This window comes from Platalea leucorodia, assembly GCF_965183815.1.
Source record: "Platalea leucorodia genome assembly, chromosome: 8".
In the NCBI taxonomy this organism is placed as follows: Eukaryota; Metazoa; Chordata; class Aves; order Pelecaniformes; family Threskiornithidae; genus Platalea; species Platalea leucorodia.
Genome location: NC_138830.1, coordinates 2,321,831 through 2,348,620, shown reverse-complemented (window position 1 = coordinate 2,348,620; position 26,790 = coordinate 2,321,831). Strand labels below are relative to the sequence as shown.

The following is a 26,790-nucleotide window of genomic DNA, read 5'->3' as shown; positions in this document are numbered from 1 at the left end:
TGTTCCCGGATTGAATTTACACAAAAAAAAGCCAAAAAGGAGCAGCTGTGATCTGGCATACGCCGGGTCTGATCAGGCACTACCTCTCCTTCAAAGGCAGCGTATCGGTCACGGCACGCCGTTGCCGATTTCCTGGAAATAAGACAAGCAAAAGCACGCTGCTGACTCACCTGTTAGCATCAACACGGAGCCCTGGCCTAAGTCTAGTTTTGTGGGTTTTTAGGTAGTTTAGGTAACTTCTCTAGTCTTCACATCAGACTAAAAACGGGACAGAGAATGCAGATGGGACTGTCATTTTCCATTTGGCCATGTGCTCAAGGCAACTGTTGCAGGAAGCTTGAACTGGAGCACAGAGATTTGGGGTTCTTAAATACCTACCCTCTGAAAGCGTACAGCTCTCCACAGTTGCTGCTTAGGAAAACCATAAAAAATACCAAAATCTCCTACTGCCACTCAAAGCTTATCATTTCCAGGAACACGCAGCTCAGTAAAATGCAACAGAAAGTCATCGCTGATCAACAACACGTCCTGCCTCGCATCCAACCACGAGCTCTGCACAGGACAGCCCGGAACCAGAAGTCACCAGCAAGGAAAACTAATTCAATCCCCTCCACGCCAACACAACGCTTCGTGTGCTGGCCTGAACAATTCAGAGATTCAGAGTCTCTCCCAGCTACCGCACTTCTCCACCCGCTACTCTTTTCTTAATTCGTTGGGTAAACTGATACCACCTCCCCCAAGCCATAACTGAAAATTAGAATTAACAAGATGACGGTATAGGAGGAGAAATCTGGTCTCAGTCACTACTGAATTCTTGCGTTCTTGCTCGCTGAGAAAGGAAGGCAAATTTCATTCTGAATTTTGCACAAATAACCGCAGCCGTTCAGCATGGCCTCCTGAGATTTTGCTTTCACTAGCATAATCAAAAAATGCACTTCCTAAATGAAATTAAAAAAATAAAGGAACACTCTAGTGAAGGGGAGCCCAAACTGCCGTGGCAGGTAAGCAGGATAACGCAAGGTCACGTTGCAGGCTCTGAATCTGCATGACTCCCACGCAGCTTGTTCCCCGCTTTTAAGGGGAAGACGACCAAAAGCCACTTGCTCTTGCACAGAAGTGTAACTCTGAGCACACGTTCTCCGAAGGATCACAACTGTAACGTGCCTACGTCTGAAACCAGACGTACGTGAAAAATACGCTGCGATGAATATATGTTTCAAATACAAAGCACCAGAAGTTCTCTCCCACAAGCACACACACTTATTTTAATCTCAAATTGAAGCGTGGTACTGCAACCATCAACACTACTGTTTAATTGGTTGAAGGCTGCTGTTGAATAATGCAACGCATTAGCTCCCAAATAGGATTACATTTTTTGCCTTAAAATTTGACTATTTTGTCCAGCTCAACAAGGATGAGGACAACGAGAAAGCTTCCAAAATATCAAACGACAACTGCCACCCCAATTTGCTGTCTCCAGAACATACTCCAGAAAGACTCCTCTACAAGAGCAACTTTGCCTTACAGATTGTCTAAAATTCTGACAAACGGGCAACCAACCTTACGCGCTGCCTCTCCGATGGGGAAGATCACTCTTTAAAAATCCACTAGCCCACGCCTAACAGTGAAACTACCGTGTATCCGGTACACCCATGTCACCCAATGTCATCTAGAAATTAAGGTGGTGCATTAATTTAAGCAAATATTCCCCTAGCTCTCAACAGTTTTCAGTGAAACCACTGAATGTTCTTCTCAACTGAGTCCGCTGCGAGCAAACACGTGCTGAGGACTTACCTTTCCCCTCCCACTCCAAAACCTGTGCACTCCATGTTCCGTAATTAACCATCCCGAACCATTCATTCTCCACTGAAAAAAGACCCTGAAACTGGCTATCAAACAGACATACCCACTGCAATCCAAAAGGACAAAAGTCTTTTCCGTCAATTGTGGTGGAGAGATAAGGTACGAGTAAGAAAACACTCAAATACAGTTTAGTTTAACAAAAGTAAAATGTTTCACATATCCTCCAGCAACAACCCCCAAAAGATCAATCTTCACAGCCTTTACTTCAATAGTTTCTCACTCCAGGGCCATTCCCAAAGCCGATCCAATTCTTCCCATGAGCTGTCTTCCCTTCAAGGATACCTACCCTCTCCGTGCTTAAACGTCCGCCAGTTTGTACTGCTGTCAATTCCAGCCTGACCTGCTTGCGAAACATAAGAAACCGTCTCTTATCAGATCTGTCCACAAGCCACCCAAACCATTACAAGATTTTTCTCCCAGGAAAGGCTGGGATCAAAGCCAACCGCATTGTCAGCGTGAACTCGGACACAAAGGCAGTCCATACGAGATGGGACTTCTCAAGCCATGAAGTACGTCTCATCTCCACCAGCGATAAATGAAAACAGAAGTCCTTTCTCCTCCGGGAGCCACTTATTTTCATAGGAAGTGAAGTTGGATTTTAAAAGATCAATTGTTCTGGGTCACAGTCAGATCTACACTTCAATACATGGAAGGTGATTAATATCAATTGAGGACAAGACATTATTTTGAGCTTCAGAAAACATAGCGACGTGAGGAAACCGGATCTGGGGACACCCGAGAAAGGCATAGATCTGGCTATAGTTCAACATCTCGCCTAGGACCAGGGTCCTGAAGAGCCTTCCTTACTCCTCTGTGTATAAAATCCAAGTTCGCTGCGTAACTCAAACCCCACCTCGACGCTCGGATTTTGGATTCTCCCTCGCCGAGCGCGGGGGATCGGAGCTGCAGCCCTGCCCGACACCGCACAGGGGTCAGTCAGCTTTCTGACCCCGGCAGAGTTACAGATTTAAACCATCTGAGGCCTGAAATCCAGGCAGCAACGAGAATAGTACTCTCTTCTCTAGGTACTTCTGAAATCCTCCCGGTGGCATTACTAGAAAGGCGGCCCGGGTCACGTTTCTAATGCAAAGGGTCATCCCGGTTGCCTGACCCAAGCTGCCGCTAAGCTCCACGCTGAACAGAGGCAAAGCGGGACACGGACAAACGGAGCTGAAAAACACCCTTCCGAGGACTCCGCTTAGGCACACCGATGAGAGTCCAGGCATTTTAATTACACCACGCTTGTATTTCCATACTCTTTAAATAATTATTTGCATATAATTTATTTCAATTATTTGCATGCCTATCAGGAGTTGGGACATTATTATTAAAAGGTAAAATAAATAGTATTTCACACAAAGCAATTTTACAGGAACCTTGCAGTGAATTAATTATAAGTCAATATAATGAACTGCAGAATAAAAATTACCCCATAAATAATGAAATCCCTCAGTCTTCCCATGCCACCCCCATTCCAGTAATCACACTGGTTCACTAAATACTAGAATAATTTCCACCATTCAAATCAAGCAGAATGCAACTATTTCATTTCCACACACCGATCAGTATCTGTGTCCACAGAACATCAAAGCAGACACCCAGCCTGCAGCCAGGAAGCCACCGAGTTTTCTGGTATATTTGGACAGCATTCAAAATCTTACAGTTTTTCCACTTCAAAGTACACATTGTAAAAATGCAGCTTTTTGGAAGGAAAAAAAAAAGTTCAAGCTAGAACGATTCAGGGACCAAGAAAACCCTTGCCCTGCTCCTTCTGCTTGAGTTCTATTTTCATTATACAATTTCTAACAATAACCTTAAAAAAAAATAATCACACCAAGAGCAGGGTAGAACGCAGAAAGTGGCGGATGCTCCACAGAGAATCTGGTTTGGTATTAGAGTTGGATGAAGCTGAATGGGTTGGAGGAGCTGGCTGTTAAACTGGAAATGGATGAAGAATGGGTTTTTATTGAGGAAAGCCAGCAGGAGATGGGGAAGGGACAGCTGTCGAGTTAACATTACTACCATTAAAACCGATTTTGCCCAGGCAGTAAGGAGGAGTGTGAATGGAAAACAGAGCAGCATTATTTTATGTTTTCTGCTAAATAAGCAAAAAAATCCTGAATACAAATTCATGAGATGAGACAGGTGGTGGTCAACAGAGTAACTTGCTAATTTCAAGAGAAATATAGCAGATAAACATCTAGCAGTATGAACTAAGGACAAGAGATGTGAAACTATGAAAGAGAGTTAGGTATACCTTAGGCTAAAAAACAAAACAAAGCAGGGATAAGAATAAGAACTCTACCAAACCAGTCTGAAGTATACCTGGTATAACTTCTAAGTTTCTCTCTTAATTTCAACCAACTTTGATCTTAAAAAGAGAAATACCGGCATCTGTTTGTGCAACTATGTTATGTGGCACTTGCACCTTCTATTTTTCTCTTGCTTCAGTTGGTAAAACCACTGATCCTGCAAGAACGTGTGACCGGTCACACTGGGCTCGCTATTACCTTGCTTAGGTCACCAGTGACCAACCCTGACAGGAGAGAAATCTGTCTGTATTTTCCAGTGAAAGCAGATTCATAACATTCTTCAATATATTGGGATTTTACTTGCTCATGTTTAAGAGCCTGACAGCATAGGCAGGTAATAAATTACTCTGTTACTTTTGGATTTAAATCTAGACGATGACTCGGTTCCTTAGTAGCTTAGAACTGCACTACACAAAAAGAGCGCTTTGTTTTTTTCTTTTGAGAGTTCTATTGAGATGCATTCACTGTTTAAAAAACAAACAAAAAACCAACCAACCAACCAACAAAAAAAACCCACCAAAAAACCCCAACTCCCACTGTATTATAAGCATTAACAGTCTTTCAAGACCGAATCCTGTAGGCGTGTAAGGAGGAGACATAAAAACCTTCTACAATTTGGGAATCCCCCTACAACCGACCCGACCGTACAGGAGCTCCGCAGGGTCGGACAACGCTTGCCCTGCGGATGCGGCTCTCGCCACCGCCAGGCCAACAGATGCTCACCACCGAAAGGAAAAGCGCAATTAGTGGCCTGATGCACGGATTCCAGTCGTCACATTTATTCCGTCACGCCCTTTCAACAAGCATAAGCAGATAAAAATCCTTAAAACATTGAATACTGTTATGCAACTACCTCCTTGTGAATATATATGCAAAAAAAACTTTCCCATCATTTGATTTCCACTGCTCATTTCATTTGCCTTGCTTCTACCCATCATCTCACCACCTTCCCTCCTAGCTCCGGGATTTATTAACTTGAGTAAAAGTTATTTCAGTATTTCTACTAAAGCAATACTCAGCAGATGTCTAGCATCTATATTTATACAACTCTAGAATTGGTAATAAACATGATTTTTGTATTGCCACACTACACTTTTTAATGAGACATCATTCCCTGTCTCTGTTTACCGAGAATTACGTTGGCCACAACCGAGTCCTTATCCCAGATGATTACACCATGTAACAAGAGCCTGGAAGGCTGAATGGAAATTGCTCTTTACATATGAAGGAAAGGTTAAAGGCTAAGGACTGGCGTTATTCTCCCTGCGTGGGTGGACAGCGGGGCTACTCAGACATACGTCGGAAGGTACCTAAGGGCGTGGAGATGCCTGGGAAGGCATTAGGTGTAAACGCTCCGACTTTAGAGCTTATTTCCACCCAGATCCCAACCACAGTGACTTTCACAGGCCTGTGCCAAAGACATTTGTCCAAGACTGAGTGTGTGGTTCCTAGGTGACGTCAGGCGTCCAGGCAGCCAGCCAGCTTCCTATGGAAGTGATTTCAATATTGCTGAAGTTCAATCTAATTGTATTTATCATATGATTACTTATGTAAGGAGCCAGCAGCTTGCATAGGTAGCCTGTATTTTTGAATCTAATAAAATAAAATACATTTTGAAAATACATAAAAAAGAGATAGATTGAGGTAAACAGAAATCATATTCAAATTTAATCCCTGCCTCGAAAGCCACTTATTCCAGAAAGGAACAGATGTTAGCCAAGACAAATTCCATCCTTGCTCAGCTGGGACTTAGCCAGCCTATGATGCAAAGCAGAGTATTTTCTCACCTGCAAATTTACAATTGTTCCATACCCATAATTATACCCCAAACGTAAAGCCTTGCCCCTTCTACTCATGCTTCGTAATAGGTTCTCACTGCCCCAAGGCTTCTCACAAAATTCGCTCGTTTTTTCCCTTCGAGTCCTTTCTCTTAGAACTTCCCTGTGACGTACAAAAAACCCCATCCAACCAACCAAAAAGCCAAACAAATTTGAAGACAGTTATGCTACAGGTTACTGAAATGACCGTTCCTCTTCCCGGACCATCCAACAGCAGTACTTCCATCCACCCTTTCATCTCCCTGTATCCATTCACCTACCGCCTCATTTTTTTTCCTGATGCTGTAACTGCCGACAATCACGCACAACCAAGCCCCGCCGTGCCACCACAACGCTGACGGACCGCTGTCCCACAGGCAACGAGCAGTGCCACATCAGGCGGCAGTGTTCCGTCACACGCTCGTGACCATAAAGCAGTTGCTTCTTAGCAAACAGAAATAGGAAGCTGGTGAAGTTCCTACCACGTTAAAGCAGGGCACTGAACTTAACGCATTCACTAATCGGTGCTCAGAGCATTCGGAGATGAATATGCTCCGAGATAGGCTTTGAAAGAGAAGAGAAAGCAAGCGAATTAATGCAACTCCTCCCCTTCCTCTGTACTCTTTCGGCCCCAGTCTCCTCTCCCAGTCCTCAAAAAGGAAATATGCCTTCGCAACACCCCAGTTCAGATTTCAGATCCTGGCAGAGCGTTTCCAAGGTCTTTGCTGTCCTTTCCGAACACCCCTCTCTCCTAAATAACAGCTCTGAAGTTCAGTGACAAACAACAACAGGAGAAGGACAGCAGCAAAGGCTCCGGCCTTCAGCAGCGCCTTCGGGATTCCCCGTGTGCCTGGAGGACTGTACCGACCGTAATCAGAGTCCCTTTCTGGTCACTGCAATCTCACAGCTTTTCCATGGAAATCTCCAATTTGTTTCCATAAATTAAATTCAGACCATTCTCTAAAAACCATAAATAGAGCAGACAAAAAAAAAAAAAAAACAAAAACAAAACACAAAAAAAAACCCAAAACAAAACAACAGAAAAACGCCCAAAAAAACTCCCCCAAAAAAAAAAAAACCAAACCAAAACCAATGAATCTTTTCTTCTGTGCTATTTTTTGCACAGGACATATTTGCAGTAGTGTTAATCACTCATCACTATGAATTATATTGTGCAACAGTGTTTGAAAGCATTCTGAAACTCTGGAGAAAACTGAATGGGAAGCATCCATCAGGTAAGCAATATATTAAATTAGAGTTCTTTCTTATACCAGCCGATGCTTAAGAATCTCAATCCTTTCATCTTCATTAAAAAATGTTTTTTCATAATTTGTTACGTATGTCACAAACATTAGATGAACATTAACATATTTTATTTCAAAGCTTATTCTGCTATCTTTACACTTTTGCTTGTGTACCAATTGGTGCTGTTTTGTCATTTATAGCTTTTTAATAATACCACACACAGCACCCCTGCAGTAAGTGACTCACTAGCCTGGACAGTCTATCGTACTAGAAATGTAAAAATTAAGGTTGTCTATGTCAGACTTATGTTTTACAGAACAGCCCCACCCAACACAAAAAAAAATAAAACCCAAAAACATCCCCACCCCGACACAAAGGCCGCATCTTTGCCAAGCTTCAAGCACGTGTTCTCAAACAGGAAATAAAGCTTTTCAAGAAAGCTTTTTAATAGGAAAAAACCCCAACTTACTAGTTTTCCTTGCTGCTGTTGTTACCACAACAGCTGACCTATTCCAGCTAATCTGGCAAGAAAAGGGAGTCTATTCGATACAAACCTTATCATGAAATATTTCAGCCTGCTTACACGAAAATAAATGTGATGCCATTTCCCAAGCTTCGTTGTTTCGACAAAGCTTTTCCCCAGTGCAACCACATTTCCCTTGGGACCCTAACCCTAAGCAGTCACACCAACAACCAAATTTCCGCGAGGGCCACGACCCCACTTGCCGCTTCCCTTGCCCCGTCCCGAGTCGCCAGCTCCGGCTCGGAAAGCCCTGCTACGGGGGCAGCGGGGTGGACAACCCTACGCGCAGGAGACCCTGACCTTCTCCATTTAAAACACCAGGGAACAAAGAGTATTTTCAAGTTTTGCCAATGATTGCCGAGATTAGGCCCAAATCAAAGTCCCAGACTAAAGCAAACCTGAAAAGAGTAGGAATCAAGGTCTACAACTCCGGATTGGCTTTTACCCATGGAAAACGCAAGCCTTATTTTGGCAAATTTGAACGCCAATCGCCACCTCTGGTTGAGCCCATCTTCAGTCACTTGCAGTTATTTTGGTGCTGCCAGCGTTCATGCATGGAGTGGCTCACGCATGTATTTATTGCGTGTTTCTTCTGGTAAATTAGCATAAGGAATCTCTATATAATCATAGAATCGTTAAGGTTGGAAAAGACCCTTAAGATCATCGAGTCCAACCGTTAACCCAGCACTGCCAAGGCCACCACTAAACCATGTCCTCAAGCACCACCTCTACCCGTCCTTCAAATACCTCCAGGGATGGGGACTCAACCACTTCCCTGGGCAGCCTGTTCCAATGCTTGACCACCCTTTCGATGAAGAAGTTTTTTCTAATACCCAACCCAAACCTGCCTTGGCGCAGCTTGAGGCCGTTCCCTCTCGTCCCATCGCTTGTTCCTGGGGAGAAGAGACCGACCCCCACCTCTCTACAACCTCCTTTCGGGTAGTTGTAGAGAGCGATGAGGTCTCCCCTCAGCCTCCTCCAGACTAAATGGAGCGACCTTTTACAATAAGCATCAATAATCAGGGCCTTAGAGGATTCCACGTGATGAAAATGGGATATCAGATCCAAATATTGTGCTTTTTAAGTACTTCTTGGCTAAATAAGATGTTAAGAAGAATAGGCCATGAATATAGCCTAGAAATCCTGAACTGGCTCACAACACGACAGTCACACAAAGGACGCTTCGCAGGTAAACACAGAACAGCAAGCATTTCAAAAATCATCCAGTTTGGTTATAATTTATTTTGTTAACCCACATTTTGCTTCTGACTTAGCATATTTTGGGACCACAGTTATGCAGGAAAGAAAAAAAATAGATGTCATTTTTAGCAATTTGTAACCACACAGACACACTCTTCTTAAGAGCAGGCCCAAGGCTGTGGGCACAGCTCTAACTCTGCTTTCTCCGCATGTACATTATGCAATGCGATGTGATAAATATGTCACCATGAAGTCACACACTACATTGCAAATAGGATACAGTACTCTTCAGCGACCCAGGAGAAGGCAGGCTACACCATGTTTTATCTGTGATTCTTTCTTTTTTTTTTTTTTCCCTCCTCCGTTTCATTTTCATAATGGTCCAGCACTTATTTTGCAGACTTTTTAGACCATTTGCTCTCTAAGGTATGTAAATAATGTAGTCAACAGTAATGCATTATGCAATTTATTTTCAGCCAACAGCACAGCCCTCGTTAGGTGCAATTCATGGGAAGAAGCAGTTAATTATGGTAATTCATCTGCAGACCTAGGTGAGCAATTTCACTGTTATTCTGCTATCCTGCTTAATATGCATATGCTGTATAAGAGCAGTTAAATGGCAACTTTCAGAACTGACATCCCAAGCCCTGATTCTATAACGAGCTCTGAACGCGGGCTTTAAGGCAGAGCTACAGTAAACACCGCTTCTGGGAGGCAGAGGAGTCGATTTACACAAAACACTTGCAAGATCAGGGTTTAAGGTAGTCTACTGAATAGACCTCTACAAGATCTTAGAAATAATTCTATGCTATTGTATTGCACTATTTGTGGAATGGTATGTGATCATATAATTAGAGATCATATAGTACATTCACACAAAGAATACTTTAGGGCTTGCTGGGGTGGGGGGGAGCTCTTTTAAAACAGAAAATTACATTATCTGGAAATCCAGAGCTAATCTCAACAACTCAGAAATGCTACCAGAGAGCTTTTCCTTCATAAACTTTAGAGGAATACATTTCAGGTCTGATTTCTGCCTGAGGAAGAATTAGTTCCAAACAAAATGACTGAAAACTTCAGCTGGTTAAGACGTTAAAAGTCTAAACAAAGTATTTAGGAAAATAATATATGTATCAATGTTAAAAAATAAACAACTAATAATTTCTAAACTACAGCTCTACGATTGCAATGACAGGGAGCAAAGATGGCATTTGGTTCAGAACCAACACCGAAAGAAGCCGCTCTGGACAGGTGCAAGAAGAATCCCATCGGTTTGGTAGGTAAATCGGAGGAGAGGAGCAAACGAAGGGCAGGTCCCACGCCGCTGCGGCAGCCTCCCGGAGAAGCGCGGTGCCCAAGCCCATGCTCGCTGACCCCTCTGTTGGGGAAGGCTCCAGCCCCTTCTCCTGCTAACTGGGGCCGGAGGCCGCCTGGACCGTCCTCCCCGTCAAACTTCTTCTGGGCCAGCTGAAGCAGCAGCAGCAGCATGACCCAGCTCCCGCCTCCCTGGGCATCTCGCACAGGCCCTTCACCAGCCTCGAAAGAAAAGTCCCTGATGGTGGGGCTCCTCTTCCCTCCACCTTGCCTCCACCCTCCTGTAGCCTTCGGAAACCCATTGCTAAAGGATCCAGCTTGCGCACAGCTACCAAAGGGCAGCCTTCTGCCAAACCCCTGCCCGCCCGAGCGAAGCCCGTTAAATAGAGCAAAAATCACTGAAGCTCCATGCGCTTTGGAGAGCGGGCAGCCCGCTCAGCCAGGTTTGTACATGCAGCGCTGGTCTTCAGCCATAAACCAAGCCTAGAAACCTGCAAAACCCCCCTCAATTAAAAGCTTAAAGTCGTAATAACTTCAGATAGTCACTGCTTTAATGATAGGAGGCACAGAATTTTTACATGAGCGTCTTGAAGGTCTCCGGGGAGCGGAGGGCCAAGATGCAGGCGCACAGACAGACATTCAGACAGTTTTAATTTTAACCTTATACACTTTGATATCACCGCAGGACTAAAACATTAGTGGTCTCTAGCTTGTTCATGACTGACTACATGTGCTAGAACGTGCTTTGCCAAAACTCATAGCTAAAATAAAAGCCAGCCTTCAAACAGCACAAAACTTCATAAACCAAATAAACAACACATTGCAAATATTTAAGACTTCCAAGCAAAGGCTACTTCCATAAATTTCAACATTTAAACTGGCAACAAAGCATTTCAGACACCGAAACAAATGACTGGCTAAAAAAAACGCTACCCCGTCGTCCTCATCATTTTGAACGGTTCATTTTTCTGTTCTCCTGAAACATGCATGGCACTCAAATTATAACTGAACAAATGTACATATCCCTAGCTATTTAAAACAAAAAAAAAAAAAAAATGGAAACATTAAATTTAAATCTTTTCGCTTAACCCAAGACTAGAAAACTGTCAGCCCTGAAAATTAGTTTTGCAGAGCCTTAATGCATCTGAAAATGGCTTACTTGCTAAACATGACAAGCAAATTCCAAAATAAAGGGAAACCCTTTCCCTCAACACGCACACTAATATTTTTCTTTCCTGAAGGTTGGATCATTTCCAGAGAACCTGAATTGACTTCAACGGAGCAATAATATATTTCTTACGAAGAACATGTAGACTGCCTCAGAACACAAGAAAACGGTTCAACTAAGAAAGAGCTTCACTCAGCTCTTCTAAAAATACCCAAGGATCACACTTGAAAGTGATTTTTTTTTTTTTTTTTTTTAACAATTAGGGCTCGACTACACCAACAGCTATATCTGCTGATATATAGATAACTGAACAGAAATGAGACACTTTTCTTCTGGCGTCATTCCAAAAAAAATGCAAACGCACTGTAAATTCACGCTTTTCACTTCAAGCCATGCTACCTAGTGAGTGTAAATACATTCTTGTAAAGTTTAAGCGATTTATTAAAGTGCTAGCAGGATTTTCTTCTTAAATTAACCAGCGGATATTTCTCAGCGTAGAGCATGGTGAAAAATAAAAGTCACAATATAAAAGCACGATTTACAAAGCAAAACCCAAATGTATACAACTTTAAGTAATATTCCCAAACTGAAGTGGTTTCCCAAAATTAAAACACTCCCTAAAGTTTCATTTCCCAGCAGATGAAAAACATCCAAACAACATATGAAAACAAGACAACGCAACGTCCAACGTTAGGACTGCACACCTTGCATAAGCATTTCTCATGACAAGACCTGCAATGCTCGATCTGCCCGGGGCACGCAGCTCTGACAAGGAAAATACCACTGGTTCTTAGTAAAGGGGATAAAAAAAAAATTTTACAAGCCTGTATGGAAAAAAAAAAAAAAAAAAAATCTGCTTAACTATAAATTTATAAACAAGAATCATTTAGGAAGCTATTAAGGAAGACTTGCCCAAATGAAATTGTAAGCACCTGACAAAGATCATGTCACCGCTTATGCCTACTTTATCTATGGACAAATCCAAGCAGCCAAGACAGTATGAGTAACGCGATCACTACGCGCCGAAAGGCTGGTGTCAGACTGGCTTAGCTACGAGCTGGCCCGCTGCAGCCTGCGGAGATTCGGTCTGACAGCAAAGCTGATACAAGAAGTCCGTGGCCCGCCCTCACCTACTATAGATAGGTTCACTCCTATGGATAAGCTATAGTTTAGCACCACCTTCGTGGTAACAGCACAGGCGTTTGCGGCGTCATGCTGTCAACTGGCTCAGCAAAACCACTTGGCTTTTAATACCCTCCTCAAACCAGCAGTAGGTTTCAACACAATCCTTCCAGAGATGATGTCTGTAGGACCAATAAACCACTGTATCGGCATGGCGGAGGAGTCAATAAACCGTGGCAGAGGACAGAAACTTTATTTCCAGTAGAAGTTCAGAGAGCTCCACCTGTAGCTTTCGTTCCGCGTCCCCGCTCCGCCGCGAGCGGGGTCAGCTCGGGGCTCCCACCACCCCGCTCCCATCGCCGCCGTGATGCTCGCCTAGCTGCGCGCCGAAACCCACCCCTGAAGCGGCTCCGCCAACAAGGTTCAGCCTTTTCCCCACCCCTAAAGCGCTGCTGGCGTCTGGAAAAAGTGCTTAAAACTTCATATAAGGTTGCATATCCACGTTACCAAGGACACAAACACGACTAACTTTATGAACCAAGTAGCCTGATGTCAACATGATTCTTCATCACGTATGGGCACTATCAGCAAATATTTCCAATGTGAAGGGCCACATTTTGTCCAACATAAAGGAAAAACTAGGTGACAAGCAGAAAACCTACGAACACAAAAGGAGCACTTGCCTAAACGAAAAACTCCAAGCAAGCAGAGGCTGAAAAATAAAACAAAAGCCACTTTACACTGCTACGCGGCCTTTCGCCAGAAGATCTCAGGGCACTGAACTGGTCTGAAAAAACTCCTGGTAAGTATTAAATCACTGGTGCATGGGTAAAATTTGTTAATCCATTTGCTAAGGTCACACAGTGGCAGAAAGAGCAGATAATCCTGACACCAGCTTTCTGTCCTAATCGTTATGCGGACAGAAAATCTTCAGTGATGTGAATTAAAAGTAAATACAGTTATCTGTTACACACAGGTGTATCAGGTCAACCCAGAAAAGCAAAACTGTGGGCGTGGGGAGCAGAGGCGTGTCTCTGGGGATCCACCACGGAGCTAGACAAGCCCGTGAAAATTTGGAGAGAGAATTTATAATCAGAACGTAATTCCATAATTCCCTCTATTCAAGTAGTCCCTATGAAGGGACTGTGTAGACAAACTACAGCCGTGCTCAAAAAAGAGCCTGAAAACCTTGAACAGTAATCCACAGGATATATTCCATTACTGTATAGTACCCCCATTAGGATGCCAGAAGCTTGCCATTCGTTCTGTATTGAAATTAAAGCAGTATTTTACAAACTGCCTGTAAGCCACCAAAACTGGGGAAGTCTTCTAATATCAGAGGGCAGACAGACACACAGCTGACATGGTTGACACGCAGCAAGAGAGCTATGACGATTTCTACCAGCTTTCGTGCCGTTTCATACAAAAGCATCCTGGGAATACCCGCTACGGAGCTCTGACAATTCAAGACCATTTTGGTGAATGCTCTTGTATTGCTATAAAATACACTGCAAGCACCAGCTTGTGAAGAGGAAAAAGCAAGACTATGAGCTGGGAAAGAGAAAAACTTATTCTACAAATCAAAAATACTGAACCAGACAATGACCTACAGCGGCATTATTAATATGTGCTAAAAACAACAACATAATAAAATCTCTGTAGGCAGGGAAGGCTAACCTTTCTGTTCGTCCTTAGGCAAAACTCACAGCAATTTCAATGGGACTCCCTCCCCCAGGTAGGGCTGGATGACTACAGCCACAGCCTCCACGCGCCAAGGTTGCTCCTGCAGCCAGCCTCTATTGCATCCATCTTAGTTACACTACACGTATCCTGATCGCAGGCAATAAACAGCAATTTAGAGGTGATCCACACAACTGTGACTTCAGTAGAGACGAGGTTCGCTATTATCATCTCAAGCGTCAACGGTTTGGTGGTAAAGGGCTTACATCTGAAAGACGTTCAAGCAAAAAATCTTTTACTGACTTTCTCAAAAAGCACATCTTGCCTTCTCTCTGTCCCAAGCACAGCTACTTCAGAGACAGAATACAAGCCTGCTATCCATAGGTTTCACTGGGCAACACGGTACAAGAGTTTATGAGGCGTTATTCTCTTCCGTTTATTTTCTTAGGTTCTGGACAACAAGACACCAAATAAAAATGGTGCTTAAATATCAAGCAACAGAGAACTTCATATATTGCGCAGTTCCTAGACGTGAACTCTTTGAAGACGATCCTTTGACTGCGAAGCCGCAATTCCGCGCGCCCATCTGCGCAGCACGGGACAGAGGCGGCCGTGCGCACGTACCCGCTGGCGGCCCCAGCGCGGCGTTCGTTCACCCGGAACAACGGGGTATGGGACTTGCCAACGCTGCCCACAATAAAAACGATACGATAAGGCTGCCACTGATTTCACCACGACTGACTTCGTTTTTGCTAATTTTAAGTCACAACATCAATAAAAATTTATGGCATAAAATCCCTTACGTTAAAAAGCCCAAAGCTAACCTCACAGCACGCCGAGTTTTTCATTCAAACTTCCTCAGCTTTCGGCATTTCTACTAACTAAACACTCACACCAACTCCCCGCAAAGCCTCCCTCTGACTTCATCAAGACTTCAATCGATGTTTTACGCCTAAAGCCAGGATGATTTTTATCAAATACAGGCGCTGCCCAAATCTGTCCACTCCGATTGCCGCCCCGCTGCCTGTCCCAGCCAGCCCTCGGCCCGCTCCCCTCCGCGCCGTTCCCCGCAGCACGGCCTGCAAAATGAGACTTTCTCAGCAGCCCGGCAGGTTTCATAGAATCACAGAATCGTTAAGGTTGGAAAAGACCCTTAAGATCATCGAGTCCAACCGTTAACCCAGCACTGCCAAGGCCACCACTAACCCATGTCCTCAAGCACCACCTCTACCCGTCCTTTAAATACCTCCAGGGATAGAGACTCAACCACTTCCCTGGGCAGCCTGGGCCAATGCTTGACCACCCTTTCGGTGAAGAAGTTTTTTCTAATATCCAACCTAAACCTGCCCTGGCGCAGCTTGAGGCCGTTTCCTCTCATCCTATCACTTGTTACTGGTGATACTGGGAGAAGAGACCGACCCCCACCTCTCTACAACCTCCTCTCAGGTAGGTGTAGAGAGCAATAAGGTCTCCCCTCAGCCTCCTCTTCTCCAGACTAAACAACCCCAGCTCCCTCAGCCGCTCCTCATAGGACTTGTGCTCTGGACCCTTCACCAACTTTGTTGCCCTTCTCTGGGCACGTTTCGCTCCACCACGGACCGGGGCTGCGCCACCCAAACCCATCTAACCTTCCAGTTCAAGAAGGCTACCTAGGATCAAGCCCTATATGTAAACTCAACTACAGTGAGAAGAAAGGGGAAGAAAGCAGAGAAAAGATAGAGAACAGAAACAAAAAGGCACCAATTTGGTTTAAAGACCTGACAAAAGAACAGATAGGGAGAACGCAAAAGAAAGTCCAAGATGACAAAAAGAAGAGAGAAAGCCCAAGGGAAAAACCGGCTGGGGGGAGATTAGAAAAATCAAATAAAGCCTTAGGAAGCGATAATAATGAAACGATGCAAACAGTCAGGACTGAGACAAAACGCCCCGGCATATTCCATTAATTTGCCACATTCACGCTACAGCACCAGCAAGGAAGCAGAGCCAAGCAGAGGAGAGGGCACGACCATACTGACCGGCGGAAGGGGTGAATTTTAGAAAGAAAAAAGCAGTACAATCTTGCACCACTTGTGTTTAATTACACAGAGGGGGCCTGGGGGGGGTTACTTTAATCACACAGAACAGCAGTAGGCCCAACAGCACCAGACTAACAAATAAAAGTAGGCAGCAACAGGCACATGAAGTCCATTACAGTGCCAAACTTTCACCATTTACAGTAACGTTAATGCAAATGAAATCTGACTAATCTGATCTCTGAACGTGTGTTTTTAAAAACAGTGCATTTCTTTTTCACCTTGAAAAATCTCTGTTCCACAAGCGGGTAGTTACAAACCGCAGCTGGGAAAGTGGGAGGCACACAAAGGACGCGAATAAGATTTTATGTATTTTAACACCATCAAGGCAGCTTTCTGGAGCTCCTCAGCGATGTCCAACATACACAAGCCTTGCTGCCGGCACTCTCGGCAATTTAAAACAACAGAGCATCTCAGCCCACACAAGGGACGTACTCTTCGCCGGAGTCTGACGCTGCATTTCGCACACCCTCCGAGTCTCTCGTCTGAAGTCATCCATAGCGTCACAGACCGCGTCACAACACCTCAACAGTGTTTTCCCTGGCTACTTCTGAAAGTTTCCATCCCTTTATCCTTCATGTAATTTTTTAAATTCTTCTTAGCATTTCCGTGAATACACACAGGCTCTTTAAAAGTCCAGGTTTGTGCCCCAGTACATACCGTACATACAGTATCTCTCGAACACGGGACCATGGCTGTGGTGGGCACGGGCGTGGGGACCACGGGAGGAGACTGATGGGAATATTCAGTTTGGTGCTTCCACAACCAGCCCGCAGAACCACACAGAGAGCAGAGGGTTCATTTTTAAGACATAAGCAACACCCATCTATTTCACCAGAGCTTAACACATCTGGGGGGGCTGCGGTGCCCGGGCATCTCAATGGGATGACCCAACGGTCAAGGCCGCTTTTTGTTTGGTTTTAATGGAACAGACTCTTAGAACTTCATTTCTAATGTATTTAGTGTGTACTATACGTACTGTAAGAAAGACTCTTACAAAGGGCCTTGATGAACAAGAAATAAATAATCCATATCAAAATAACCTTGCATGTGTAGACAGCAGAGGAACCAACTCACACGGACTTTGCCAACAGTAAGATAAACACATTGATATTTCTAATGTAATCAACAGCCATTCAGAATCTGCCCTGGAAGACAGTCACCGAAATACAAAGCATTTTTCTTACAACTCAAACAATTCTGACAAATATTTACTATAACGGTGAAAGCTGTCAAAAAAAGAGTTGGTTTCTATTAGTCAGCTACATTTAGATATCCGTTCTTGCCATCAGATTAAGCTCACCAGAACTGCTTAGTAGGCTGTTTCGTTGTATTTTTGTTTAAGTTTTATCGCTATTCAACATACTGAAGTTTCGTATTCCTGACCTTTTTCATCTGACACGGCGCTAGAAATTTACAGGCCAAATAAGACACACCAGACTGCAAAATTTAGTTGTGCATTTGAAATAAAGTGAAAAATCAGGTACCACGTCTGCATCAGAAAAACATTCGCGTTATACAGCGAGTACGGACCCCGCTTCTCTAAACCCCAGCTCTGCTGCGTTAGCTATACGAAACAGCTAATCCATGGCTACACAGGATAAGTTTCTAGCACAATTTATTTGACGTCAACATTAATAGATGGTTGGACAACACTGGTCCTCATTTTCCTCCATCCACATCTGTGCTAACTTTGCTTTAAAAGTACATTAAAAAGTATGAAATCGGAACAAACATAACCCCAAAGTAAATACGTTACAGATTCACAAATATCATCATGGCAAAAATCCATATTTTTACAAAGCACTTCCTAATTAAAATTTATCGCTAAGAGTCCGTATTTAGGAACGCATGTTTGTGTGAATACCCAAGCAAAAATTTCTGCACTGGAGAAAAATGTTGACATCCATACAAAAATTATCTGTGATTCATTGTTTAACAGTTGTCTTCCCTTTACAGAACACTGCAGACTGAAGGACATATTGCCAAACTGAAAGCACCAATACTTCCTTTAACCTAATATAGGACAAATAAATACACTTCAACAGCTTCTAAATCTTGCACGTCCTACTTTTTTGACCCAGATCTCTTGTTATTCCCCCCATAGGTCTATGCAATATCAAAACTATTTTTTCCCACAAATTTAGACTTAACCCAAAAGAGGAAAAGTTCTCATCCTTTCTGGGAGATAAACAGACCTGGAAGTGGCGGGGAGGGTCACCAGACAGACTCATCTCTGTTAAGATCAATTGGTATTTTAAGGTAACATTTTCAGCCACACTTAACGCTCTCCCAACTGCTGAAACTAATGGCAAAAATTCTCATTTGTTCCAACAGGACTGTAAGTTAGACCAATATCAATGATAAATGAAAAATAATTAAATCTTCTTATTGCTATTTTTACAAGGCAAAAAAAAAAAAATGTATTTTCAGAAGTCATGCTGACACCCGAGCATTAATCAGCCTGTCCAAAAAAACACAAAAGAGCTGTAAAACTTGTTATTCCTCTCCTCGGCCAGCCTGGACAACTCCTTCCAGGAAACCAAACTCTCTCTTCTTTGCCTGGTACTTTTAGGGAACCGTCAGGGGATTGAAATTCGCCTCGTGTGTGCTGGCAATCAGATGAATTACCAGCTCAGGGTTTGCCGGCAATAGGTCACCCATGTGAAGAGCCCGAACTTTTAACACTGTTAACGTCAAATGGATGCAACTTTTAGGATAGGTTATATTTAGGGCTCTAAACCGTGACAGTTTCTGTGGTTTTGGCACTGGGCGCAGTATTTAGCACTACATTTTCATGAATAGTAAATATTTGACCCTTAACTCATCACCTTGGAAAAACGCTCCACGAATAGGCTGTACAGAGATCTTTTCTCTATGCTCTACAGTCGCTGCCAGCAGGCACGTAGCTGCGTACGGAGCAGGAAAGTTTCCAGAGTCACTTTCACAGTCCCGATTCATAAAAAAACCCACCATCGTCCCGGTGTCAGTGGGGTTCGGCAGGAGCGCTGCATGAAGCTGGGGAAGCGACCGAATCATTCCCCAAACCCACCGATGGGTTCAAAGGAGCACCAGCATCAGCTGCAGAGACAGCCGCCTGCCTGCCTTGCCGGGCTGGCAAAACTACCGTCCGGCTGCAGGGAGGGAAGGGCTGCTACTCACACCACAGCAGCTAAAACTTCTAGTAACGCACCTCCAGCGATCTGAAATAACACTCAGCGGGGCTGCATATGGCACACGGTTGTAGAGAGCATCTCTGCAATACACGCTTACATTGAACAGTGATTGAGCTGAATCTCAGATCATAAAAGAATAAAAAAAAAAAAACAAACAACTGTTTTTTCTCTGGATGATCCTGATTTTTTACTGCTAGACATTACTAATAAACAAGATTGCTCCTTTGCAACATGGAGACTCAAGAATTACAACAATAAACACAAGTCGGAGTACACAACATAGCCTTTTACTAATACTGCTCCCAGAAAGAAACAGAAACTACACCCTCACAGGAGTTTGCAGAAGCCAGCAAACCACACGCAAGACTTGATTTTTTAGAAATGCTAAGCACACACAGAGACTGCCAACTTCACATGCAACCGTGGGGACTCAGCATCTCTGAAAATATGACTATTAATATCTTACTTCGCAGATGCCAGTCTATAGTCTTAAGAAGAGTCTTGTTTGCACCCAGCAGAACGACGGCACGAAGCCGGGGGGCCGGCTATCCGCTCCCGCCACCCCGCGCGGGGCACGGGCAGCACGGCGAAGGGCCACGCGCGGGCACGGAACCGGCCCGAGCGCGACCGCCTTGACGCCCAGGCCGCTTGCGTTGCTCGTCCCAAAAAAAGGACCGGTTAGTCTGATAGCATACCTCGGTATGCTGCTTCTGGTATTCGAGCTAACGTGTTCAGAAGGACCTTAGTATCTCTGCGCAGCACTGAATTACGCCACTTACATTCAAAGACCCAGACTCATTGAAAGATGCCGCATACGCTGGCTGAGACAATTCTGTAAAACTCCTCCTCATCGCTTCGGAGGTTCTTTCAGGAGGTTTTTCAGAAAGCTACACCAATTCACCAAGCCTTTTTACTATTATTTCTACAGGTAAAGAAAATATTCTCAAAAGTCTTTCTGGCCATCAGCCATCCCAGAAAGCAAGCGAGCAGGGGTAAGCTGCAGCACCTGCAGTTTCACTCCTTGGCTAGCCAAGCCAGCCAGATCCTGCGCACCCGACCGGTGCGTGCGTTTTCCCCTGCGGTTACACATCCTCCAGCTTGGAATGACCACTTCTTTCTCATCAAGGAAGAATTTTTTTAAGGCTCCTTATCAATATACGAAGGAGAGTCTAAAGGAGGTCACAGAAAACCACGTGGTAAAGTATTAAAAATCAATATTTCAGAAGATAAGCTGAGTTACGGTTCTACAGATCCTTCAGAACCAAAGGAAAACTCAACTTCCAGCTCAACCGCGGCCATGGAGACTCCAGGGCATTTTGTATAAACAATTTCAGCTTTGTTTTCCTTACGAGAAGGAAGAAAAGGGCCTTCTCATCTCGGATTAGACACCACAAGGCAGAACCCTAACGAGGAGAAGTAGTTCGCAGTTTTCACACAAACTGGCAGCGTGATTTCTAGACCAGACTTCCGTACTTTTTCACTCAACCCATCAACTCGGATGAAGTGACAACTACGCTGCCTCGTCTTCACTACTTTTTACCTCAAGTTAGCTAATTCAATTTCGCAAAATTAAAAACAAAGCCAATCTATTCCCCTACAATTTCATCCGAAAAGGTATTTCTTATTCCTCATTTCATTGTCATACATTATCTCGGAGGAAACCAATCATGAGATGAATGAAGCGGTCTCCGTCTACTCTGCTTGGGATCACTGGATGAACCTTTTTCTAGCAAAGCCACTCTTCCCATTAAGCTACTTTACGGAAATTAAGACCACCTAACTTCATACCGCAGTGCTTAGAAAGTTGCATGGATTTGGGACAGGGGTAGCTCCATCAGTAGCAGGAACATCGGAATGGTTTCTTCATCACCTCTTAATTTGAAGGTATTACATGAATGCTGCAACGCAACTCAAAAACACTGAAAAGAGCTGCCAATCATAGTTCCTAATGGAAAACTTCTGACACTTCTTCACCTAACACAAACACTGACATTTATATTTAAAAATGAGCATGCAATGAGTATGTTCTCGCAGTAGCCACTCTCTGGAGGAGCTGAACCGGCGTAATTACAGAGTGTGCATACACACTTTCACTTCTCACCCAACCTGCAGCTACTTGCATGAGCTGATGTTTAGAGCTTTAAATACATAGCCATTATTACACCCTATACTCCGCGCGCGCATGCGCAAACGCACGCACACTAAGGACGGTCAGTACACATAACAGTATCACAGTTCTCAACGTAAACAACATGAACTAGATTGAAAAGGAGTTGTACTTCAGTGTGACACATTTCGGTATGGCAATATTGAGTACTGACACAACACAGTCCTGCAGCACACCCTGTCCTCGCCCTCCTCTCCGAAAGGGAGACGGGACCGCTCTACGACCTCCCTATCCCGGTTCAGAAGGGAAAGAGCTGGCGGCAGGTTTGCGTCTCTCTCTCCTCCGCTGGCCGGTAGCATCCTCTCCAACAAGGTGTCAAAATTCACGCGGGCGCCACGGTCCTGAACGGCTGCGGGTCCAGGGCGGGATGGAAGAGACAGGCAAAGGAAGCAAAAACTGGGGGGGTGGCTATCCCTTGGGACCCCGGCCGAGCCGAGGAACAGGATTAGCGAAGGCAAGGTGTCACGCCTGCCCCAGCTCTCCCCAAAACGCTTCGCAGTGCTGCGATACCAAAAAAGTACCGGTGTCATTAAAAAGATTCGCATCCTATTGCCCGCCGCTAACACAAAACACATTTCGCTTCTGCGAGCAACTTCACAGACATCTGCAGAGCTTATTCAACCGAACTAGACCACTGATGTTCACAAAGTTGTGCGTGTTTCTTCACAGGACTTCCTGACTTCTGCACGATTACATCCTTGTAGGATGTGGGTCTTTACTGCCGCTACAAAATTTATAACAGCAAACACATTCTGACTCAAATGCGAAGTCCATGTTAAATTAAATTCCAGAACCAAAATCAAGTTAGGTAAAATAACTGAGTTTGCTTCACATTATTCAGATCTGTTCTTCCTAACTAAAAAATATTACCTGAAAACAACATTATAAGCAATTTTGACCATTTCCCCTAATCCATCCAGAGCCTCTTTATGCCTAGGGCTGTAGCACTTTTTAGCATCAAACTCTTTCATGATGGGAAAATGACTATGAAGTACTGCTGTCGGGTACTGAGCACTTAAACCGTGCCTTACAACTTCAAAGCATTACACAAACATCAATAATTACCATATAGAGAGCAAAACTGGAAGAAGTATCCATATAAAAAACACTCACAGAGGGGGGGAGAAAAAAAGTCATAACTACCTGTTTGAAGGGGGAAAAAAAAGCTTAAGCAACAGAACCTCCTGTAATTATTGCATTCTTTATGCTACGCACACGCATTATGGCTGTGCACGTTTAAATGAGCAAAAATCATAAACTCTTGCACAGTCTTAAAAAAAAAAAAAATTTAAAAAGCCCAAAAGCCAAACCCCAACTGCTTTCATGCATTTAAATTACATTTCCTTCCCCTTTCCTCGTGGAGTGAGAACTAAGTATTGTCCAGGTGTTCTCAATAACAGTTTGGGAGGCGTGCCACCAGGTTCCCAAGACACAGCACCACACGAGCCCCGTTCTCATGGAGACAAATCCACCTTCCACGAAGAAAACTTCAGACAGCGGCAGTGTACTGGCTCAGGTGATCTTAGGTAAATAATACGATACGCTGTATTCCATTAGATCTTCACCAAAAGCAAAGGGGGGGGGGGGGGGGTAAATCACTACAAGAAAGCACAGAAAGTTTGCTATGATCATTTACAGGGCAGCACCTGCACCCTAAGCACCACCACCGTAACAGCGCGGCCCGTTTTTACCATGGCTAAGAGGAAAAACCCTTCATACGCTCATCCACGACCATGTCCCCGCTTACTTAAATTCAAGGGCACATAAAAGAGTTTGCAGGATCAGTCCTCGTTTGAAATGTATTCTGAAAAAGACGGTTAACACACTCGAGTCCAAAGGCAGGCCCCAAATCCAGCGTGAGCCTCATGCGGACGAGCCTTCGGGCTGCCGAGAGCAAGACGAGGGCCCCAAAGCGCCCGAAAGCCGGGGTACAACTCACACCCCAAACCATCGATTCCGCAAACGCTGCCCTCTCTCTCCCTCCAAAGGGCACAAACCACAGCCTCGGTGAACGCCCGAAGGGTAGAGACCGCCAACGCCGAAGGACCTCGCTCATACGCTCAACATCCCCAGACATTTATTTTCGCACCGCAGGACAGGAAAGAGAACCAGACAAGCCCACAATATATTTTTTTTTTTTCTTTACGCGACAAAGACTTTGTTCTCCTGATCATGCCTCCCATGCTTTAATAATAAAGGAGGACTACGTTTTGTGATCCCCCCCCATAAATCAGTTCGGAATTTGATTTACACAGACAGGAAAAGGAGGAAGTCGAGCACACTGGAGAGTAGTAAAAACTTCACTAGCAAACTTCACTTTCCTACACAGCGACCTACAAACCAAACTTTCCTCCAGACTCACGTGTCATCTGCAGCAACAAGCCTCTGCCATAAAGCACATCTAAAGTTTCAGGGGATAAAGCAAAAGACGAGCAGAGGGGGGGGACTTTTATCCTCTCAAGCTGCCTTAAAAGGAAATTCGGTGATGAAAGATTAAATTCACCTGGAAGAACACGATAAATTTAACCCCTTCGGGGGTACCACAATAACAACAAGCCCCATGCCGTGCTATTGCAGGACCTTATATCCTCTAGCAAGACAATGTATACATTGCATCAAGCCTAAGGGGATGCAATGCACAGTTTGCACGGGGGGGGGGGGGGGGGGGGGAACCCCGGGTAGAGCGAGCCCTTGGGAAGTGCAAAAAACCCCAAAAAACAAACAAACAAAAAGGTTGTTTTTCCCCCAAACCGGGTTATTTCACGTTCCACCTTCAAATTTTGCGGGAAAACTGATCAATAATGTGTGGGTCCCCCCCCTAACGAAGGACTGGGGGCCAACTCTGCCGGGTGGGGGAAGGGCGGGCGCCCCTCCCCCACCCGGCGGAGTTCGCCCCCAGCCGGGCCCGGCTCCCCTCCCCCACCTTCCCCTCCCCCCCCATAAGTAAATATGCGGGGAGGGGGGGAGGGGAAGGCGCTTCTTCACACAAATCGGGCTAAAAATAGGCCGCTCGCCATGGCTCCCGTGTGCCATTCGCTGCCGAGGCCGCTTCCCTTCCCCCCCCCCCCACCCCGATTAAATCCTTAAAAATAAAAAAAATAAAATAAAACGAAGCCGGGTGGGGGCAGGGCGCTTAAAAATTTAAAAATACACCCCGCGCGCAGCGCAGAGCCCGCAAGCGTTAATTAATTAAAAGAAAAAAACACGGGGGAGGAGGGGAGGGGGGGGTGCATTAGGCGGGTGCCCATCCCCCAACCGCCTCCAACCGCCACAAACAGGGACTCCCCCCCCCCCCCCCCCCATGTGTGTGTGTGTCCCCCCCCCCCGCCCCGTGTCCGTGTGTCCGTCCGTGCCCCCCCCCCCCGCCCCGCGGCGGGCAGCGCCCGGTCCTTACCTTGCGAGCGGCGGCGGAGCGGCGGCTCCCCCCTTCCCCGGCAGCGCAGGCACCAGAAATTCACCCTCGTTTGTCTCCGCTCCGGCTTTTTTATACAGCCATGTATACATACACACACATCCGCGCCGCTCTCCGCGCCTGCCCCTCTGTGTACGCGCGTATATGGATCGAGAGAGAGAGAGAGAGATAGATATATATATATTTTTTTTTTTAAGCTGAGGTGTCCACACCAAGAGGAGGAGAAAAAAATAATAAAAATAAAAAAAAAAAAAAAGTGGTGGTGGGGGGAAAACACACCACCACACACAGGAGGAAGGAAAAAAAAAAAAAAATGCCCAGCGAGTAGCGCTGTGATATTCAATTATATCCCGAGCCAGCGGCCGGGGGGAGGGGAGGGTGGGGAGGGGGGGCTGGAGATTAAGTCCCGAGGAAGGAGGGGGGGGAGGAAAGAAGAAAAAAAAAAAAAAAAGTAATATGTGTGTGCGTGTGATTCCGAGTGAGGAGGGATCGAGGCAGAATGTGGAAGCGGTTACTAAGGGAAGGAGCCAAGCGGCTCGGAGCAGCCAGCGGCCCTCAGACGCCCCGCGCGGGAGCGGGTGGCCAGCCGCACGGAAATGGGCGCCCGCGAAGGCGCCGCCGCGCAGGGAAGGGAGGGAAGCGGGGAAGGAGCCGGGAGGCGAGGCCAGGCGAGGAGGAGCGGGGCCGGCCTGCGGCGGCCGCCCCGGGGAAGGCAGCCCGCCGCCCTGGCAGCGCGGGGGTCGGCGGCCGGGGCACCCCCTCCCTGCCTGCCGCTCCCCCCCCCGCCCGCCCCGCGCTCTCCGGGCAGGCGCAGCGGCGGCCGGGCCTGCGTGAGGGGAGGCGGCTGCGGGGAGGCCGCCCGCGGCCCTGACAGGAAGGGGAGGCCGCCCGGGCCTGCCGGCGGCTGCGGGGCACCGGCGGTGGGAGCCGGGGGCGCGGCGGGCCCCGGCCTGGAAGTTTTCCTAGGAAAGGCATGAATTGCCCCGCGCGGTTATGTGGATGCGGGATTGAACGCTGGCGTTTTCCCTTCTTCTTTGTAGCAGCCGTGCCTGGCGCTGGGGACCCGGCCCCACCACCGCGTCCACCCTGCGGCTTTATGTAACGACAGCGATCCTCCACAGTAATGACGTTGTGTCCTGCCTGGGTGCTGCTCGTTTTTAGACTCGAAATGCTATCATTTATGTCGCAGGTTTGTCTATTTTTTTTAAAGCCAGCTTTGTCAATCAAAACCACGTCCATCACCAGGCAGTCCTTCCCATCTTAAAACGTTTTTGCCGTAGCGTTTCGCGCTCTCGGGCGTTGCTCCAGCGCTCTCGCGTCCGGACATTGGCACTCAGGCAGAGTCCCGATGACGGACCGCAAACCACGCACGGACCCGACGGCAACATCAGATGTCGTTCCCGCCGGTGCCGAGGCTCCCCGCGCGCCCGAGCCCGGGTCGGATGCTGCCCGATGGGGCCTCCGCATCACCGCGCTTCTGCAGACCTTGGCTTCTACTGCGGCTGGCAAAACGGGAAAGTAGAGAGATGGGCCACAAATGTAGCTCTTTTTTTCTTCTTTTTATTTTGTGGACAGAGCCCGGCATTGCTGGAGAATTATGCTTGTCCCAAGGCATCAGTTCTGGAGTTAAGGGTGGATTTTGCTTTCAGCCTAACGCCTGGGACGTACCGTAGGCAGATTTCACCTAGCTGAGCTTCGTGGCACAAGCAGGCGGGACCC

At 45.8% G+C, this 26,790-nt stretch overlaps 1 protein-coding gene across 6 annotated transcripts in view; it reads right to left on the bottom strand.

The window, feature by feature from the left end:
• The window catches only part of TBL1XR1 (TBL1X/Y related 1), a 120,543-nt gene extending 95,257 nt beyond the window's left edge, over positions 1–25,286 (bottom strand). For 4 of the 6 annotated variants that reach the window (XM_082319424.1, XM_082319423.1, XM_082319429.1 and 1 more), the window contains exon 1: positions 25,054–25,286. Coding sequence is in view for 1 of the 6 variants with exons in the window: in XM_082319428.1 (XP_082175554.1) it covers positions 24,022–24,028 (7 nt within the window). In the remaining 5 variants the exon portion in view is untranslated. Of the gene's footprint in view, positions 1–6,273; positions 6,335–24,021; positions 24,060–25,053 lie in introns of those variants that run through there. The other 2 variants (XM_082319428.1, XM_082319426.1) reach the window with 2 other exon arrangements.
• Positions 25,287–26,790: the final 1,504 nt, after the last annotated feature.